Source organism: Ranitomeya imitator, chromosome 8, assembly GCF_032444005.1.
Source record: "Ranitomeya imitator isolate aRanImi1 chromosome 8, aRanImi1.pri, whole genome shotgun sequence".
Classification (NCBI taxonomy): Eukaryota; Metazoa; Chordata; class Amphibia; order Anura; family Dendrobatidae; genus Ranitomeya; species Ranitomeya imitator.
Genome location: NC_091289.1, coordinates 199,463,463 through 199,484,091, shown reverse-complemented (window position 1 = coordinate 199,484,091; position 20,629 = coordinate 199,463,463). Strand labels below are relative to the sequence as shown.

Below are 20,629 nucleotides of genomic sequence, written 5' to 3'. Positions count from 1 at the left end.
CCTGCCCTGTTGTGACGCTCCTCCCCTCAGACCCTGCCCTGTTGTCACGCTGCTCCCCTCAGACCCTGCGCTGGTGTCACGCTCCTCCCCTCAGACCCTGCGCTGGTGTCACGCTCCTCCCCTCAGACCCTGCGCTGGTGTCACGCTCCTCCTTTCAGACCCTGCGCTGATGTCACGCTCCTCCCCTTAGAACCTGCGCTGGTGTCATGCTCCTCCCCTTAGACCCTGTGCTGGTGTCACGTTGCTCCCCTCAGTCCCTGCCCTGGTGTCGAGCTCCTCTCCTCAGTCCCTACCCTGGTGTCATGCTCCTCTCCTCAGATCCTGTCCTGGTTTTACTCTCCTCTCCTCAGTCCTTGTTCTGGTGTCACACTCTTCTCCTCAGACCCAGCACTGGTGTCACGCTCCTCCCCTCAAACCCTGCACTGGTTTCTGTTGTGAATTCTGCTCTTGGGCTCCCTCCGGTGGTTATGAGTGGTAGTGCTGCTGTCTTTGGATCGCAGCATTTATCAGGTGTATCCATTTTTTGCAATTTGGACTGGGCTATTTAGTCCTGCTTTATCCTTTAGTCAGTGCCAGTTGTCCATTGTTTTTGGAGGATTCACATCCATTCCTGGTCTCTCCTGTTTTTGCTGTTCATTTCAACAAAGATATGTTCTGGCTTTGTTTTTGCTGTCCACCTGCTGTGGACCTTATAGTTCTGTGCATTTTCATGTTTTGTCTTGTCCAGCTTTGTCTGTGAAGGATTTTTGCAGCCAAGCTGTGTCTCTGGAGATGCAGATATACCCTCCATGTCTTTAGTCAGATGTGGAGATTTGTATTTTCTGTGGTGGATATTTTCTAGTGTTTTAATACTGACCGCATAGTACTCTGTCCTGTTCTTTCTTTTTAGCTAGGAAGGCCTCCTATGCTAAATCCTGATTTCATGTCTGCGTATGTTATTTCCCTCTCCTCTCACAGTCAATATTTGTGGGGGGCTGTCTATCCTTTGGGGATTTTCTCTGAGGCAAGATAGTTTTCCCGTTTCTGTCTTTAGGGGAAGTTAGATCTTAGGCTGTGCCGAGGGGTCTAGGGAGTGTTAGGTACCCCCCACGGCTACTTCTAGTTGCGCTGCTAAGTTCAGGGTTTGCGGTCAGTACAGGTACCACCTTCTCCAGAGTACGTCTCATGCTGCTCCTCAGCCACCAGATCATAACAGGTTTCATGCTCTTCGCCTCAGACCCTGCGCTGGTGTCACTCTCCTCCCCTCAGACTCTGCCCAAACTTCACGCTCCTCCCCTCAGACCCTGCCCTGGTGTCACGCTCCTCCCCTCAGACCCTACGCTGGTGTCACTTTCCTCCCCTCAGACCCTGCGCTGGTGTCACGCTCCTCTCCTCAGACCCTGCGCTGGAGTCACGCGCCTCCCCTCAGACCCTGCCCGGACTTCAGGCTCCTCCCCTCAGACCCTGCCCTGGTGTCACGCTCCTCCCCTCAGACCCTGCGCTGGTGTCACTTTCCTCCCCTCAGACCCTGCGCTGGTGTCACGCTCCTCTCCTCAGACCCTGCTCTGGTGTCACTTTCCTCCCCTCAGACCCTGCGCTGGTGTCACGCTCCTCTCCTCAGACCCTGCTCTGGTGTCACGCTCCTCTCCTCAGAACCTGCGCTGGTGTCACTTTCCTCCCCTCAGACCCTGCACTGGTATCACACTCCTCCCCTCAGACCCTGCGCTGGTGTCACGCTCACAGTCAGAATCTTCTCCATTTTTCCCCCAGGATCTCTCTGATCCGGAACGGTGAGAAGCTGCAGGCTCAGGACCATCTTATCGTCCAGGAATATCTGGATAAGCCGTTCCTGCTGGAAGGATACAAGTTTGATTTGCGGATTTACATCCTGGTGACGTCCTGCGACCCGCTGAGGATATTCCTGTACAATGATGGGCTGGTGCGGATGGGCACTGAGAAGTATCACTCGCCCTCCGAATCCAATCTGGTGAGTGCATGTGATGGAGGCAATGGGAGATAAGTGGAGAGATGTGAAGCGGCTGCTTTATACTTCAACGAGCTTCCGGAGCGAAAATCTGGATGCTGCCAGCCACAGGTTACCATTCGACTTGGATGATGTTCGCCCCAGTGGCAGTTGTTTGTTGCTTTTTTCTGTTATCAGGTATAACTAATCATGGAGGGGTGCGGTGGGGTCACAGAGGGATGCGATTGGGGTATGGAGGCGTGCAGGGGGGGCACGGAGGGGTGGAGGAAGGGCACGGAGGGGTGCGGGTGTTGTGTGTGGTAGAGCGGCTCGCTTGGCTGTACACGGAGATAGACACGGGTACACTGCGGCTTTAAGAACTTCCTTTGGTTTACCAAGGTGTGGTAAAGAAAATACAGCCCTCTAGGCAAAACAGGAAAACAAAGCAAAATGGTGGCAGAACAAACATAGTCCTTCTGTGAGTGTGGTCCCTCCTGCTCACGGCTGACAGAACACACACGGCTCAGGTTCTCTAGTCCATGCAGCACTCTCCTGCAGTGCTCCCTCTCCAGGCTGATCACACTGAACTCTGGAAGCTCTGACCTTCAGCCACTTAAGCCGGATCATGTGACTCCTCCACCACATGACTGATCACATGACTGTGACATCACCCAGGTCCTGTCAGCACACAGTGGTGCTGGCTCTGTAGGGGGAGATGTGGGGGACACTCTCCCACCTCTCTATAAGTATCCCCCTACAAACCAGCCCATCACATAACTTAACCCTCGTAACACTTACTGTACTGGAGGAAATACAACTCTGTACTTTACCGCACTGACGCCATTAGGCACAGTGACTCGTATCGCCCTCTATTACATCACCAGTGACTCGTATCGCCCTCTATTACATCACCAGTGACTTATATCACCCCTCCATTACATCACCAGTGACTCGTATCGCCCCTCTATTACATCACCAGTGACTCGTATCGCCCCTCTATTACATCACCAGTGACTCGTATCGCCCCTCCATTACATCACCAGTGACTTATATCACCCCTCTATTACATCACCAGTGACTCGTATCGCCCCTCCATTACATCACCAGTGACTTATATCACCCCTCTATTACATCACCAGTGACTCGTATCGCCCCTCTATTACATCACCAGTGACTCGTATCGCCCCTCTATTACATCACCAGTGACTCGTATCGCCCCTCTATTACATCACCAGTGACTCGTATCGCCCTCTATTGCATCACCAGTGACTCGTATCGCCCCTCTATCACATCACCAGTGACTTGTATCGCCCCTCCATTACATCACCAGTGACTTATATCGCCCCTCCATTACATCACCAGTGACTCGTATCACCCCTCTATTACATCACCAGTGACTCGTATCGCCCCTCCATTACATCACCAGTGACTTATATCACCCCTCCATTACATCACCAGTGACTCGTATCGCCCCTCTATTACATCACCAGTGACTCGTATCGCCCCTCTATTACATCACCAGTGACTTATATCGCCCCTCCATTACATCACCAGTGACTCGTATCGCCCCTCTATTACATCACCAGTGACTCGTATCGCCCTCTATTACATCACCAGTGACTCGTATCGCCCTCTATTACATCACCAGTGACTCGTATCGCCCCTCTATTACATCACCAGTGACTCGTATCGCCCTCTATTACATGACTTGTTTCGCCCCTCTATTACATCACCAGTGACTCGTATCGCCCCTATATTACATCACCAGTGACTCGTATCGCCCCTCTATTACATCACCAGGGACTCGTATCGCCCCTCTATTACATGACTCGTTTTGCCCCTCTATTACATCACCAGTGACTCGTATCGCCCCTCCATTACATCACCAGTGACTCGTATCGCCCCTCCATTACATCACCAGTGACTCGTATCGCCCCTCTATTACATCACCAGTGACTTATATCGCCCCTCTATTACATCACCAGTGACTCGTATCGCCCCTCTATTACATCACCAGTGACTCGTATCGCCCCTCTATTACATCACCAGTGACTCGTATCGCCCTCTATTGCATCACCAGTGACTCGTATCGCCCCTCTATCACATCACCAGTGACTCGTATCGCCCCTCCATTACATCACCAGTGACTTATATCACCCCTCCATTACATCACCAGTGACTTGTATCGCCCCTCCATTACATCACCAGTGACTTATATCGCCCCTCCATTACATCACCAGTGACTCGTATCACCCCTCTATTACATCACCAGTGACTCGTATCGCCCCTCCATTACATCACCAGTGACTTATATCACCCCTCCATTACATCACCAGTGACTCGTATCGCCCCTCTATTACATCACCAGTGACTCGTATCGCCCCTCTATTACATCACCAGTGACTTATATCGCCCCTCCATTACATCACCAGTGACTCGTATCGCCCCTCTATTACATCACCAGTGACTCGTATCGCCCTCTATTACATCACCAGTGACTCGTATCGCCCTCTATTACATCACCAGTGACTCGTATCGCCCCTCTATTACATCACCAGTGACTCGTATCGCCCCTCTATTACATGACTTGTTTCGCCCCTCTATTACATCACCAGTGACTCGTATCGCCCCTATATTACATCACCAGTGACTCGTATCGCCCCTCTATTACATCACCAGGGACTCGTATCGCCCCTCTATTACATGACTCGTTTTGCCCCTCTATTACATCACCAGTGACTCGTATCGCCCCTCCATTACATCACCAGTGACTCGTTTCGCCCCTCCATTACATCACCAGTGACTCGTATTGCCCCTCTATTACATGACTCGTTTTGCCCCTCTATTACATCACCAGTGACTCGTATCGCCCCTCCATTACATCACCAGTGACTCTTATCGCCCCTCCATTACATCACCAGTGACTCGTTTCGCCCCTCTATTACATCACCAGTGACTCTGTCACATGTGCCTATAGGAGAATTACTTTACTCCCAGACGGACACTAAACAGACGGAGACGGACCACTACGTCTTCTCTGGGTGCAAAAATGTTTGAATTTGATCGAACACATTGATAAAAGGGAACAATGGTGACTTTTATTCTTTGTCCAAGTAGAAGCCATATTGAGATTAGGCTGTAAGTGCACTGGAGGCGTGCTAATGCACTTCTGCTTCTTTCTGCTGGCACGCCCCCAGTGCACCTCCAGTCTGATTTGCATATGGCTTCTGCACAGGATTTCTCCTGAGTGACACATTAGATCTCTACAATAAAGGAGTTTTTATTGGGGGCTGAGCGCTTACCCAGTGGTCCCACCACTGCAGAATGTAAGAACGTGTGGGCGGCTTCCATAGCTCACCCTCTGTCGCGTGCGGGTGTATGGAGCCAGCTCAGGAGCTGCGTTATACAGCCGGCATCTGCAGCTGCGCTCTGATTACTGCTGGTTAACCCCTTAATCACTGGCATTTATGCTTCCACAGTATGTTTTTACCTATTTCGGTGCCAATTTTGTCTCCCCCCTCAATAACAAGATTGCTGGTTTCTGATGGGTTATCATGGCAGCCGGGAATCTTCCGAAGACCCGTGTCACTTCTGTCCACAGGCCCGTGTAACCTCTATCCAAAGGCCCATGTCACCTCTGTCCGCAGGCCGTGTCACCTGTCACCGCTGTTCACAGGCCCGTGTCACCACTGTTTGAAAGACCGTGTCACCTTTGTCTGAAGCTCCGTGTCACCGCTGTCCTCAGGCCTGTGTCATCACTTTCCGAAGGCCCGTACCACCTCTGTCCGCAGGCCCATGTTACTTCTGTCTGAAGGCCCATGTAACCTCTATCCAAGGGCCCGTGTCACCTTTTTTCGCAGGCCTGTGTCACCTCTGTCCGCAGGCCCGTGTCACTTCTATCCAAAGGCCGTGCCACCTCTATCCGCAGGCCGTGTCACTGCTGTCCACAGGCCGTGTCACGTGTGTCCGCAGGCCCTTGTCACCTCTGTCCTCAGGCCTGTGTCACTTCTGTCTGCAGGCCCGTGTCACCTCTATCCGCATGCCCGTGCCACCTTTATTCGCAGGCCTGTGTCACTGCTGTCCACAGGCCGTGTCACCTGTGTCCGTAGGCCCGTGTCACCTCTGTCCGTAGGCCCGTGTCACCTCTGTCCGTAGGCCCGTGTCACCTCTGTCCGTAGGCCCGTGTCACTGCTGTCCACAGGCCCGTGTCACCTCTGTCCTCAGGCCCGTGTCACTGCTGTCCACAGGCCGTGTCACCTCTGTCCATAGGCCCGTGTCACCTCTGTCCGTAGGCCCGCGTCACCTCTGTCCTCAGGCCCGTGTCACCTGTCCTCAGGCCCATGTCACCTCTATCCGCAGGCCTGTGTCACCTTTATTCGTAGGCCCGTGTCACCGCTGTCCTCAGGCCCGTGTCACCTCTGTCCTCAGGCCCGTGTCACCTCTGTCCTCAGGCCCGTGTCACCTCTGTCCTCAGGCCCGTGTCACCTCTGTCCTCAGGCCCGTGTCACCTCTGTCCTCAGGCCCATGTCACCTCTATCTGCAGGCCTGTGTCACCTTTATTCGTAGGCCCATGTCACCGCTGTCCTCAGGCCCGTGTCACCTCTGTCCGTAGGCCCGTGTCACCTCTGTCCACAGGCCCGTGTCACCTCTGTCCTCAGGCCCGTGTCACCTCTGTCCTCAGGCCCGTGTCACCTCTGTCCTCAGGCCCGTGTCGCCTCTGTCCGTAGGCCCGTGTCACCTCTATCCAAAGGCCTGTGTCACTGCTGTCCACAGGCCTTGTCACCTGTCCGCAGGCCCGTGTCACCGTTGTCCTCAGGCCCATGCCACCTCTATCCGCAGGCCCGTGTCACCTCTGTCCGTAGGCCGTGTCACTGCTGTCCGCAGGCCCGTGTCACTTCTACACAGGCCGTGTCACCGTTGTCTGCAGGCCCGTGTCACTGCTGTCCGAAGGAACATGTAATTTCTCTCCGAAGGCCCGTGTTACTGCTGTCTTTCTACACCTATGATGCCTGGTGGTAAATGAATGATTTGGAATTTTTTTGTTTATTCCCCCCCTCCCCATAAAACTGAATAAAAAGGGAACAAAACATCGTGTGTACCCAAAGATGGAACCAATGAAAGCATCAGCTCAACACACAAAAAACAAACCCTGACACAGCTCCATCAATGGAAAATTAAAAAGAAAATGGTGGCGGCACAATGGTGTCATTCAAAACTACAATTTGCCCCTCAAATAACAACAAGCCTCATATATCCGTGTGGGTGGAAATACAAGAACGGGAGGAAAACAGCGAAAACGCAGAAAACAAAAATTGTCCTAAGGGGTTAATATTAGTGATGAGCGACGAGTGTACTCGTTGCTAGGGTTTTCCCCAGCACGCTCGGGGGTCCTCCAAGTATTTGTTAGTGTTCGGAGATTTAGTTTTCATCACCTCAGCTGAATGATTTACAGCTACTAGCCAGGCTGAGCACATGTGGGGGTTGCCTGTTTGTTAGGGAATCCCCACGTGTAATCGATCTCCCTAGTAGCTGTAAGTCATTCAGCTGCTGAGGAAATGAAAACTAAATCTCTGAGCGAGCAGTCACAAATACTCGGAGGACCCCCGAGCGTGCTCTGGAAACCCAGCCATGAGTGCACTCATCACTAATATTAACCCCGGCCATGAGTGCACTCATCACTAATATTAACCCCGGCCATGAGTGCACTCATCACTAGTATTAACCCCGGCCATGAGTGCACTCATCACTAATATTAACCCCGGCCATGAGTGCACTCACTCATCACTAATATTAACCCCGGCCATGAGTGCACTCATCACTAATATTAACCCCGGCCATGAGTGCACTCATCACTAATATTAACCCCGGCCATGAGTGCACTCACTCATCACTAATATTAACCCCGGCCATGAGTGCACTCATCACTAATATTAACCCCGGCCATGAGTGCACTCATCACTAATATTAACCCCAGCCATGAGTGCACTCACTCATCACTAATATTAACCCCGGCCATGAGTGCACTCACTCATCACTAATATTAACCCCGGCCATGAGTGCACTCACTCATCACTAATATTAACCCCGGCCATGAGTGCACTCACTCATCACTAATATTAACCCCGGCCATGAGTGCACTCATCACTAATATTAACCCCGGCCATGAGTGCACTCATCACTAATATTAACCCCGGCCATGAGTGCACTCGCTCATCACTAATATTAACCCCGGCCATGAGTGCACTCACTCATCACTAATATTAACCCCGGCCATGAGTGCACTCATCACTAATATTAACCCCGGCCATGAGTGCACTCATCACTAATATTAACCCCGGCCATGAGTTCACTCATCACTAATATTAACCCCGGCCATGAGTGCACTCATCACTAATATTAACCCCGGCCATGAGTGCACTCATCACTAATATTAACCCCAGCCATGAGTGCACTCACTCATCACTAATATTAACCCCGGCCATGAGTGCACTCACTCATCACTAATATTAACCCCGGCCATGAGTGCACTCACTCATCACTAATATTAACCCCGGCCATGAGTGCACTCATCACTAATATTAAGCCCGGCCATGAGTGCACTCATCACTAATATTAACCCCGGCCATGAGTGCACTCACTCATCACTAATATTAATCCCGGCCATGAGTGCACTCACTCATCACTAATATTAATCCCGGCCATGAGTGCACTCATCACTAATATTAAGCCCGGCCATGAGTGCACTCATCACTAATATTAACCCCGGCCATGAGTGCACTCACTCATCACTAATATTAACCCCGGCCATGAGTGCACTCGCTCATCACTAATATTAACCCCAGCCATGAGTGCACTCGCTCATCACTAATATTAACCCCAGCCATGAGTGCACTCGCTCATCACTAATATTAACCCCGGCCATGAGTGCACTCATCACTAGTATTAACCCCGGCCATGAGTGCACTCACTCATCACTAATATTAACCCCGGCCATGAGTGCACTCACTCATCACTAATATTAATCCCGGCCATGAGTGCACTCATCACTAATATTAAGCCCGGCCATGAGTGCACTCATCACTAATATTAACCCCGGCCATGAGTGCACTCACTCATCACTAATATTAACCCCGGCCATGAGTGCACTCGCTCATCACTAATATTAACCCCAGCCATGAGTGCACTCGCTCATCACTAATATTAACCCCAGCCATGAGTGCACTCGCTCATCACTAATATTAACCCCGGCCATGAGTGCACTCATCACTAGTATTAACCCCGGCCATGAGTGCACTCACTCATCACTAATATTAACCCCGGCCATGAGTGCACTCACTCATCACTAATATTAACCCCGGCCATGAGTGCACTCACTCATCACTAATATTAATCCCGGCCATGAGTGCACTCATCACTAATATTAAGCCCGGCCATGAGTGCACTCATCACTAATATTAACCCCGGCCATGAGTGCACTCACTCATCACTAATATTAACCCCGGCCATGAGTGCACTCGCTCATCACTAATATTAACCCCAGCCATGAGTGCACTCGCTCATCACTAATATTAACCCCAGCCATGAGTGCACTCGCTCATCACTAATATTAACCCCGGCCATGAGTGCACTCGCTCATCACTAATATTAACCCCGGCCATGAGTGCACTCGCTCATCACTAATATTAACCCCGGCCATGAGTGCACTCACTCATCACTAATATTAACCCCGGCCATGAGTGCACTCATCACTAATATTAACCCCGGCCATGAGTGCACTCATCACTAATATTAACCCCGGCCATGAGTGCACTCGCTCATCACTAATATTAACCCCGGCCATGAGTGCACTCACTCATCACTAATATTAACCCCGGCCATGAGTGCACTCGCTCATCACTAATATTAACCCCGGCCATGAGTGCACTCGCTCATCACTAATATTAACCCCGGCCATGAGTGCACTCACTCATCACTAATATTAACCCCGGCCATGAGTGCACTCATCACTAATATTAACCCCGGCCATGAGTGCACTCATCACTAATATTAACCCCGGCCATGAGTGCACTCGCTCATCACTAATATTAACCCCGGCCATGAGTGCACTCACTCATCACTAATATTAACCCCGGCCATGAGTGCACTCATCACTAATATTAACCCCGGCCATGAGTGCACTCGCTCATCACTAATATTAACCCCGGCCATGAGTGCACTCGCTCATCACTAATATTAACCCCGGCCATGAGTGCACTCATCACTAATATTAACCCCGGCCATGAGTGCACTCATCACTAATATTAACCCCGGCCATGAGTGCACTCATCACTAATATTAACCACGGCCATGAGTGCACTCGCTCATCACTAATATTAACCCCGGCCATGAGTGCACTCACTCATCACTAATATTAACCCCGGCCATGAGTGCACTCATCACTAATATTAACCCCGGCCATGAGTGCACTCGCTCATCACTAATATTAACCCCGGCCATGAGTGCACTCACTCATCACTAATATTAACCCCGGCCATGAGTGCACTCATCACTAATATTAACCCATCACTAATATTAACCCCGGCCATGAGTGCACTCGCTCATCACTATTATTAACCCCAGCCATGAGTGCACTCGCTCATCACTAATATTAACCCCAGCCATGAGTGCACTCATCACTAATATTAACCCCGGCCATGAGTGCACTCATCACTAATATTAACCCCGGCCATGAGTGCACTCACTCATCACTAATATTAACCCCGGCCATGAGTGCACTCATCACTAATATTAACCCCGGCCATGAGTGCACTCGCTCATCACTAATATTAACCCCGGCCATGAGTGCACTCACTCATCACTAATATTAACCCCGGCCATGAGTGCACTCATCACTAATATTAACCCCAGCCATGAGTGCACTCGCTCATCACTAATATTAACCCCGGCCATGAGTGCACTCGCTCATCACTAGTTATTATGCTATATGTTGCCTATTGTGGCGCCTTGCTTTGCTGCTGCCATCTTGTGGACACTTTGAATATTGCAGCGCTCTTTTACAGTTCAGGAATGTGGTACATTGGATTGGAGGAAGGGCGACCAGGAGCAATTATCACATTGGTCACATTCATTATTTGTGGTCTTTTTTTTTTAGTCATTTTCTTTTTTCTTTTATTGTATTTGTTGACTTTTCTTTTTAAACCAAATTCTTCAAAGCATAAAAAAAAGAACATTTTTTTTATTTTATCTTTAACCTTTTTGCTACTTTTTATCCCCAAAAGTCACACCTGTTACCTAAATGCTGCAAGTTTTGTGCAAATATTTCAGATGTATATTCAGATGAGGAAGGGAATGGAGCAAATTTTCTTCAAATATTAGCGACTTTATAAAATGTCACAATTTAGGAATCCGACAAAAACATCTGGAAACCTCAAACCCCGTTCACAATGACAAACGTGAAAAAAAACAAACCCCAAAATCACAGGTGAATACTCACGAAATAGACTTTAAAAAAGACACAATTGAAAACGTGAGAAGATTGAAAAGTGCAAAATACCAAAAACTGGAGAAAAAGCTGGGACAAATGCAATAATGAATGGCGCCCAATGAGGGCTGATGATTTTGTACAAAAGTCATGAACTAGGTGCGGATTTTTGTAGGATTCACCATAAAAAACACTAAAAACCCCCTGAATTGATGAATGGAGGGAATCGAGAGTCGCGTCTCCCGGCTGTTTTTGTAAAGTATTCAATGACCTGAATCTGCTGTCGGCCCCTTATGGGGGTTTTGTTTCCCTTTCACCTCTTTGTCACTAATCCATCATATTAGAAATGCCGCACGGAGGGCGAGTATCAGCGGAATTTATTACATTTCGTTTGGCCAGGGTGAATTATTAAACATATACGTTTTTACGGGCACATCTCTATAGGGTATCATGTTATTTATGGCGTGACATCAAAAATGACATCTCACCCGACAAAAAACAAGCGCCCTGTGACTGCAGAGATATCAAATCATGACTTTTGGGTTTTTACTAAAGAAAAAAAAAAAATTTGCTTCCTGAATAGAGGACGTTTTTTCCCGCATAGTCTGGTTGTGTCCGTATCCATCTGAGCGAGACCCCGTAGTGTAGACATCTCAACATTTATGACTTTCTGCGCCGTCTTTATGCTTCTTCCCTAAAACTTTGCACTTCTTTCAGACAACCCCTTTAAATATTAGGAAATTGCATGTACAGCGCTTCCCTGTGATACATTTATTACCGGATTTCTGCAGTCCCGAACCCTTTTACCCCCCAGTAACCCTTCGTGCCGTGGCTGAGGACGCAGTAAATGGAGAACACTTGTGCGTTGTCTGAATGTGAGTGAATGTGTAATGAATTCCCCGCACGGCTCATTACCTGCGCCTGCCGGACCACCCATCCTCCCCTCCGTGCGTACACACACTCACTGCCCGAGGTAAACACAGCGCGATATCATTTATTGTAATTATGGTTTATAAATGGCCGCGGCCGAGTAAACAGTGTAATTGTGAGAAACGAGCGACGATCTCGGACGCCTCCTAAGATATGATCTGTCACAAAGGAGGGAAATCGGGTAAGATTCTCTAAGCAAAACCATCTGGAGATTTGTCTTGGTGACGGCGCTCCCCGAGGATCCCTTCATTACCGGGGGCCCTTTAATACCGCAGATCACAGCGATGGCCATCACGGACGCTCTGTAGACTGTTATCACATGAAGTTGTTCCAGGGTGACAGTCGCGATTAACGGCTCCGGGTACGTGACGTGTGGAGGGCGGTCTCACCGTGACGGATTTGCAGGGTCTGCCTGATGGAAATGGACTCTCATTGCGCCGACCACTGGTTTTTTGCAGCCATCCGTTTTTAAGATGATATAAAGGTTATAAAATTTTATATAAAATGCAGCTTAAACGTCATTCACTAAAAGTCCCGAGCCTGCATACATCCCGTTCACCGGAGATCCGGTGGTGGCCACATATAACCACACCGCTATGTGCCACAGTGGTGCGCACACACATCAGAGCAGTCACATAGACGCCTCCAGGCCACAATCCCCGCACGGCTGTCTCATTACCATCTGCTGGACACATCGATCAATGGCGGAGGGTCGGCGATGCCGGCAGGGAGGAGGTGCCAAGTGCGGACTGGAGACATCGGCACAGGTTTATGTGCAGTGCAGGATTTTTATATGGCACGCCATTGAACGTATGTAAAGAGGTATCGAGAACGTGCACGAGGTGGTGGCAGCAGTGTATAAAGGGATCCACCCCCGGCTCGTTTCCTTTAAGGGACTCGGAGCTGCCAAACCAGTCTCAGCCACGACGAGGTGTACGGCACTGTGCCAGGTAAGAGCTACAGAGGACGCAGTGATCAGCAGGCTAGAAGGGGACGCAGCGATCAGTGGACGGCAAAGAGGACGCGGCGATCCGTGGACAGTAAAGAGGACGCAGCGATCAGTGAACAGTAAAGAGGACGCGGCGATCAGTGGACGGCAAAGAGTGCGGCAATCAGTGAACAGTAAAGAGGACGCGGTGATCAGTGGACCGCAAAGAGGACGCGGCGATCAGTAGACGGCAAAGAGTGCGGCAATCAGTGGACAGTAAAGAGGACGCGGCGATCAGTGGACAGTAAAGAGGACGTGGCGATCAGTGGACGGTAAAGAGGACGCGGCGATCAGTGGACGGTAAAGAGGACGCGGCGATCAGTGGACGGTAAAGAGGACGCGGCGATCAGTGGACAGTAAAGAGGATCCGGCGATCAGTGGACGGCAAAGAGTCCGGCAATCAGTGGACAGTAAAGAGGATGCGGCGATCAGTGGACAGTAAAGAGGATCCGGCGATCAGTGGACAGTAAAGAGAATCCGGCGATCAGTGGACAGTAAAGAGGATCCGGCGATCAGTGGACAGTAAAGAGGACGCGGTGATCAGTGGACAGTAAAGAGGACGCGGTGATCAGTGGACAGTAAAGACGATCCGGCGATCAGTGGACAGTAAAGAGGACGCGGCGATCAGTGGACAGTAAAGAGGATGCGGTGATCAGTGGACAGTAAAGAGGATGCGGTGATCAGTGGACAGTAAAGACGACGCGGTGATCAGTGGACAGTAAAGAGGGTCCGGCGATCAGTGGACAGTAAAGACGACGCGGCGATCAGTGGACAGTAAAGAGGACGCGGCGATCAGTGGACAGTAAAGAGGACGCGGCGATCAGTGGACGGTAAAGAGGACGCGGCGATCAGTGGACGGTAAAGAGGACGCGGCGATCAGTGGACGGTAAAGAGGACGCGGCGATCAGTGGACGGTAAAGAGGACGCGGCGATCAGTGGACGGTAAAGAGGACGCGGCGATCAGTGGACGGTAAAGAGGACGCGGCGATCAGTGGACGGTAAAGAGGACGCGGCGATCAGTGGACGGTAAAGAGGACGCGGCGATCAGTGGACGGTAAAGAGGACGCGGCGATCAGTGGACGGTAAAGAGGACGCGGCGATCAGTGGACGGTAAAGAGGACGCGGCGATCAGTGGACGGTAAAGAGGACGCGGCGATCAGTGGACGGTAAAGAGGACGCGGCGATCAGTGGACGGTAAAGAGGACGCGGCGATCAGTGGACAGTAAAGAGGACGCGGCGATCAGTGGACAGTAAAGAGGATCCGGCGATCAGTGGACAGTAAAGAGGACGCGGCGATCATTGGACAGTAAAGAGGATCTGGCGATCAGTGGACGGCAAAAAATATGCACATAATGAAAAGAGACCAATGCATATACACCGTGCACACCTGTAAATAGTGTATCAAAATCACTCTTTATTCTCACAAAAGCACAAACATTATTAAAAACCATTTAAAAACACAATACAGACCCCAGGACGACCAAGAATGGAGCGATCCTGACATATATAATATATACCCAAAACATGAAACGGCACCAAAAACAGATAACTGTACAAAGCAGTGACCCTGTAATATAATATACACTGTACATGCCAATAACACAATGGTCCCATAGTATCTAATAGTACCCACTATATTATATTACAGGGTCACTGCTTTGTACAGTTATCTGTTTTTGGTGCCGTCTCATGTTTTCGGTATATATTATATATGTACAGGACCGCTCCATTCTTGGTCGTCCTGGGGTATGTATTGTGTTTTGAAATGGTTTTTAATAATGTTTGTGTTTTTGTGAGAATAAAGAGTGATTTTGATACACCGTGCACACCTGTAAATAGAGTGTATATGCATTGGTCTCTTTTTGTTTTGTGCATATTCCCCCCTCCCTGCATTCTTTAGCACCCTGGTCTATATTGCATTACAATTAGTTATATTGTGGTGCACCCAATACCTAATTATTAGCATGAACGGCAAAGAAGACAGTTATCAGTGGACGGCGAAGAGGACGTGGCGATCAGTGGACGGCGAAGAGGATGTGGCGATCAGTGGATGGTGAAGAGGACGTGGCGATCAGTTGACGGCGAAGAGGACGTGGCGATCAGTGGATGGTGAAGAGGACGTGGCGATCAGTGGATGTGAAGAGGACGTGGCGATCAGTGGATGGCGAAGAGGACGTGGCGATCAGTGGACGGCGAAGAGGACGTGGCGATCAGTAGACGGCGAAGAGGACGTGGCGATCAGTAGACGGCGAAGAGGACGTGGCGATCAGTAGACGGCGAAGAGGACGTGGCGATCAGTGGACGGCGAAGAGGACGTGGCGATCAGTAGACGGCGAAGAGGACGTGGCGATCAGTAGACGGCGAAGAGGACGTGGCGATCAGTAGACGGCGAAGAGGACGTGGCGATCAGTAGACGGCGAAGAGGACGTGGCGATCAGTGGACGGCGAAGAGGACGTGGCGATCAGTGGACGGCGAAGAGGACGTGGCGATCAGTGGACGGCGAAGAGGACGTGGCGATCAGTGGACGGCGAAGAGGACGTGGCGATCAGTGGACGGCGAAGAGGACGTGGCGATCAGTGGACGGCGAAGAGGACGTGGCGATCAGTGGACGGCGAAGAGGACGTGGCGATCAGTGGACGGCGAAGAGGACGTGGCGATCAGTGGACGGCGAAGAGGACGTGGCGATCAGTGGACGGCGAAGAGGACGTGGCGATCAGTGGACGGCGACGAGGACGTGGCGATCAGTAGACGGCGACGAGGACGTGGCGATCAGTGGACGGCGAAGAGGACGTGGCGATCAGTGGACGGCGAAGAGGACGTGGCGATCAGTGGACGGCGAAGAGGACGTGGCGATCAGTGGACGGCGAAGAGGACGTGGCGATCAGTGGACGGCGAAGAGGACGTGGCGATCAGTGGACGGCGAAGAGGACGTGGCGATCAGTGGACGGCGAAGAGGACGTGGCGATCAGTGGACGGCGAAGAGGACGTGGCGATCAGTGGACGGCGAAGAGGACGTGGCGATCAGTGGACGGCGAAGAGGACGTGGCGATCAGTGGACGGCGAAGAGGACGTGGCGATCAGTGGACGGCGAAGAGGACGCGGCGATTAGGAGATGACTGTGGCTTCTTCATCCGCCTGATTATCGTGGTCCTGGACCCCACAAGTCACACATTAGTGGTCTACACTGATCATTACGGACACAGCTGCCCTTCATCTTACATGCCAAAAATCTGCTATTGTACAAAGCCGTGTAACCAGTGAGGGGGCCGCAGCGTTCACTGGACTGCGGATCAGAAAGGCCCCCTGCCGGGACAAAGTGATAATGATAGCATGTCCTAAGCAAAGGCCATTTTAAAGGCCTTGATGACCTCCTTAAGATTTCTACAAATATTTAGAACACTTTTACTCCAGTTTTACAGCTCAGAAGAAATCTGTTGAGCAAACTGAAAACATAACGAGGACAGAAAAATGTGCAAAAGCCAAGATGAAGTTGGAGCAAAAATATACATCCATAAAATCTAAATTTATACTCAAATAAATGGTGCAAAAAATAATAAATCGCAGCAGGAGTGTTTACAAAGTTCTTGAGGTTTTCATGTAGATAATTCTCATCAATCTGTTGCAATCAATAACCTGAGCATGTTGCGAAAAAAAGATATAAAGATGCAGTGAATGTTGTGAATCGTTCAAAAAACATAAAATTGAAAACAATTAATAAAAGCGATAGAAAATCTGGTGAAACAATGTAGGAATGGCAGTAACCCCAGATAATGTCATATAGCAGTGATAATCGCCACTGAAATAGGTTGTGTAATCCCACTAGTGACCACCAGGTGGTAGACGCGTCACATGGAATTATCCCACGTCAATCCTTCCTGTAGTGATCACTGTGACTTTCATGGCTGCTCAGTGTCACAGATCCTCGTATGTTCCTCATTGTGGAAATCACTGACGTTTATTCTCACACACACGTGTACATATACAGTATACAAGAAAGTATTCAGACCCCTTTAAATTTTTCACTCTTTGTTTCATTGCAGCCATTTGGTAAATTCAATAAAGTTCTTTTTGTTCTCATTAATGTTCACTCTGCACCCCATCTTCACTGAAAAAAACAAATTTTTACAAATTTAATAAAAAAGAAAACCTGAAATATCACATGGTCATAAGTCTTCAGACCCTCATATGTAAGTCCCATGCCGTCCATTTCCTTGTGATCCTCCTTGAAATGGTTCTCCTCCTTCATTGGAGTCCAGCTGTGTGTAATTAAACTGATAGGACTTGTTTGGAGCGGCGCACACCTGTCTATATAAGACCTCACAGCTCACAGTGCATGTCAGACGAAATGAGAATCATGAGGCCAAAGGAACTATCCAAGGAGCTCAGAGACAGAATTGTGGCACAGATCTGGACAAGGTTACAACAGAATTTCTGCAGGACTCAAGGGTCCTAAGAGCACAGTGGCCTCCATAATCCTTAAATGGGAGAAGTTTGGGACCAGCAGAAGTCTTCCTAGACCCGGCCGTCCAGCCAAAGTGAGCAATCGTGGGAGAAGAGCCTTGGTGAGAGGTAAAGAAGATCCCCAAGATCACTGTGGCCGAGCTCCAGAGATGCAGTAGGGAGATGGGAGAAAGTTCCACAAAGTTAACTATCACCACAGCCTCCACCAGTCCGGCCTTTATAGCAGAGTGGCGCGACGGAAGCCTCTCCTCACTGCAAGACATATGAAAGCCGCATAGAGTTTGCTAAAGAACACATGAAGGACTCCCAGACTATGAGAAATAAGATTCTCTGGTCTGATGAGATGAAGATAGACCTTTATGGTGATAATTCTAAGCGGTATGTGTGGAGAAAACCAGGCACTGCTCATCACCTGCCCAATACAATCCCCACAGTGAAGCATGGTGGTGGCAGCATCATGCTATGAGGGTGTTTTTCAGCTGCAGGGACAGGACGACTGGTTGTCATTGAAGGAAACATGAATGTGGCCAAGTACAGAGATATCCTGGATGAAAACCTCTTCCAGAGTGCTCTGGACCCCAGACTTGGCCGAAGGTTCACCTTCCAACAAGACAATGACCCTAACACACAGCTAAAATAACAAAGGAGCGGCTTCAGAACAACTCTGTGACCATTCCTGACCGGCCCAGCCAGAGCCCTGACCTAAACCCAATGGAGCATCTCTGGAGAGACCTGAAAATGGCGTCCACCAACGTTCACCATCCAACCTGACGGAACTGGAGAGGATCTGCAAGGAAGAATGGCGGAGGATCCCCAAATACAGGGGTGAAAAACTTGTGGCATCATTCCCAAGAAGACTCATGGCTGCACTAGCTCAAAAGGGGCTTCTACTGTGGGAAGTCCACTGTGGACCTTGAGGAAGACGCTATAAGCGTTGATACGCGCGGGTCCTAACACTGCCACAGTCCGCTATGCTAATAATTGAGGTGACCTACCTGATAGTGTAGGGTAAGACACTGGGTCCTTTGGTGCAGCTTTTGGAGACTGGTTATTTCTGGAGCAGTTGATCTCCTCGTGCCCTTGGGATACTCAGGACTTCCCACAGTTGTGGATGATATTGCTGGACAATTATTTACACTGATCTCACATCGAATATAGTATTTTAGTAATAACTTCATTGATTGTTTTTGAATGGGATAACAGCATGCATATATTGTCTGCTCCACATTATCTTGAGTTTGGTCACATTGAAATATATATATATATATATATATATATATATATATATATATATATATATACACAATTGACATTGACTGTGCAGTGTTTCCTTTTGAGTATTTAACTCATATTTGTATGGACCCTAATCCTCTATCCTGTTTGTGGGGTTTTTAATTGTTTTTAAAAAAACAGTTCTCGTGTTGTGTTTTCAATAATATTTTGTTATCTTTTGTACTAAAACTATTGGTGTGGTGATCCCAATTTTTTGATGTATGTACTTTGTGTTGCTTGTCTATATCGATATGCATCAGGTGTTCCCCCTTTCTTCTATTTAAAGAGGATTGTGCCCGCTCAAATTGCGTTTTAGGAGCTCTGTATATAGTGTCAGTGTACAAGTAATACAGGGATCACCAGTGACATTATATACAGGAGCTCTGTATATAGTGTATAGGTAATACAGTGATCACCAGTGACATACACAGGAGCTCTGTATATTGTGTCAGTGTACAGGTAATACAGGGATCACCAGTGACATTATACACAGGAGCTCTGTATATAGTGTATAGGTAATACAGTGATCACCAGTGACATACACAGGAGCTCTGTATATTGTGTCAGTGTACAGGTAATACAGGGATCACCAGTGACATTATACACAGGAGCTCTGTATATAGTGTATAGGTAATACAGTGATCACCAGTGACATTATACACAGGAGCTCTGTATATTGTGTCAGTGTACAGGTAATACAGGGATCACCAGTAACATTATACACAGGAGCTCTGTATATAGTGTATAGGTAATACAGTGATCACCAGTGACATTATACACAAGAACTCTGTATATAGTGTCAGTGTACAGGTAATACAGTGATCACCAGTGACATTATACACAAGAGCTCTGTATATAGTGTCAGTGTACAAGTAATGCAGGGATCACCAGTGACATTATACACAGGAGCTCTGTATATAGTGTCAGTGTACAGGTAATACAGTGATCACCAGTGACATTATACACAAGAGCTCTGTATATAGTGTCAGTGTACAAGTAATGCAGGGATCACCAGTGACATTATACACAGGAGCTCTGTATATAGTGTATAGGTAATACAGTGATCACCAGTGACATACACAAGAGCTCTGTATATAGTGTCAGTGTATAGGTAATACAGTGATTACCATTGACATCATACACAAGAGCTCTGTAGTGTCAGTGTACAGGTAATACAGTGATCACCAGTGACATACACAAGAGCTCTGTATATAGTGTCAGTGTATAGGTAATACAGTGATTACCATTGACATCATACACAAGAGCTCTGTAGTGTCAGTGTATAGGTAATACAGTGATCACCAGTGACATTATATACAGGAGCTCTGTATATAGAGTACAGTTAATACAGGACTCACCAGTGACATTATACACAGGAGCTCTGTATATAGAGTACAGTTAATACAGGGATCACCAGTGATATTATACACAGGGGCTCTGTATATAATATACAGGGTTTAGTGTCAGTGTACTGGTAATGCACTTACAAGTGACGTCTCTAGTTGAAGTTATTCATCTTCCCTTTTCTTCTTCATCCAGCACAGACCACCATCA

General features: G+C 48.9%; 1 protein-coding gene across 3 annotated transcripts in view; it reads left to right on the top strand.

The window, feature by feature from the left end:
* The window catches only part of TTLL7 (tubulin tyrosine ligase like 7), a 248,544-nt gene that overhangs the window by 91,584 nt on the left and 136,331 nt on the right, over window positions 1-20,629 (top strand). For all 3 annotated transcript variants that reach the window (XM_069735802.1, XM_069735803.1, XM_069735800.1), the window contains one exon: window positions 1,750-1,966. In XM_069735802.1, the coding sequence (XP_069591903.1) occupies window positions 1,750-1,966 (217 nt within the window). The remainder of the gene's footprint in view (window positions 1-1,749; window positions 1,967-20,629) is intronic.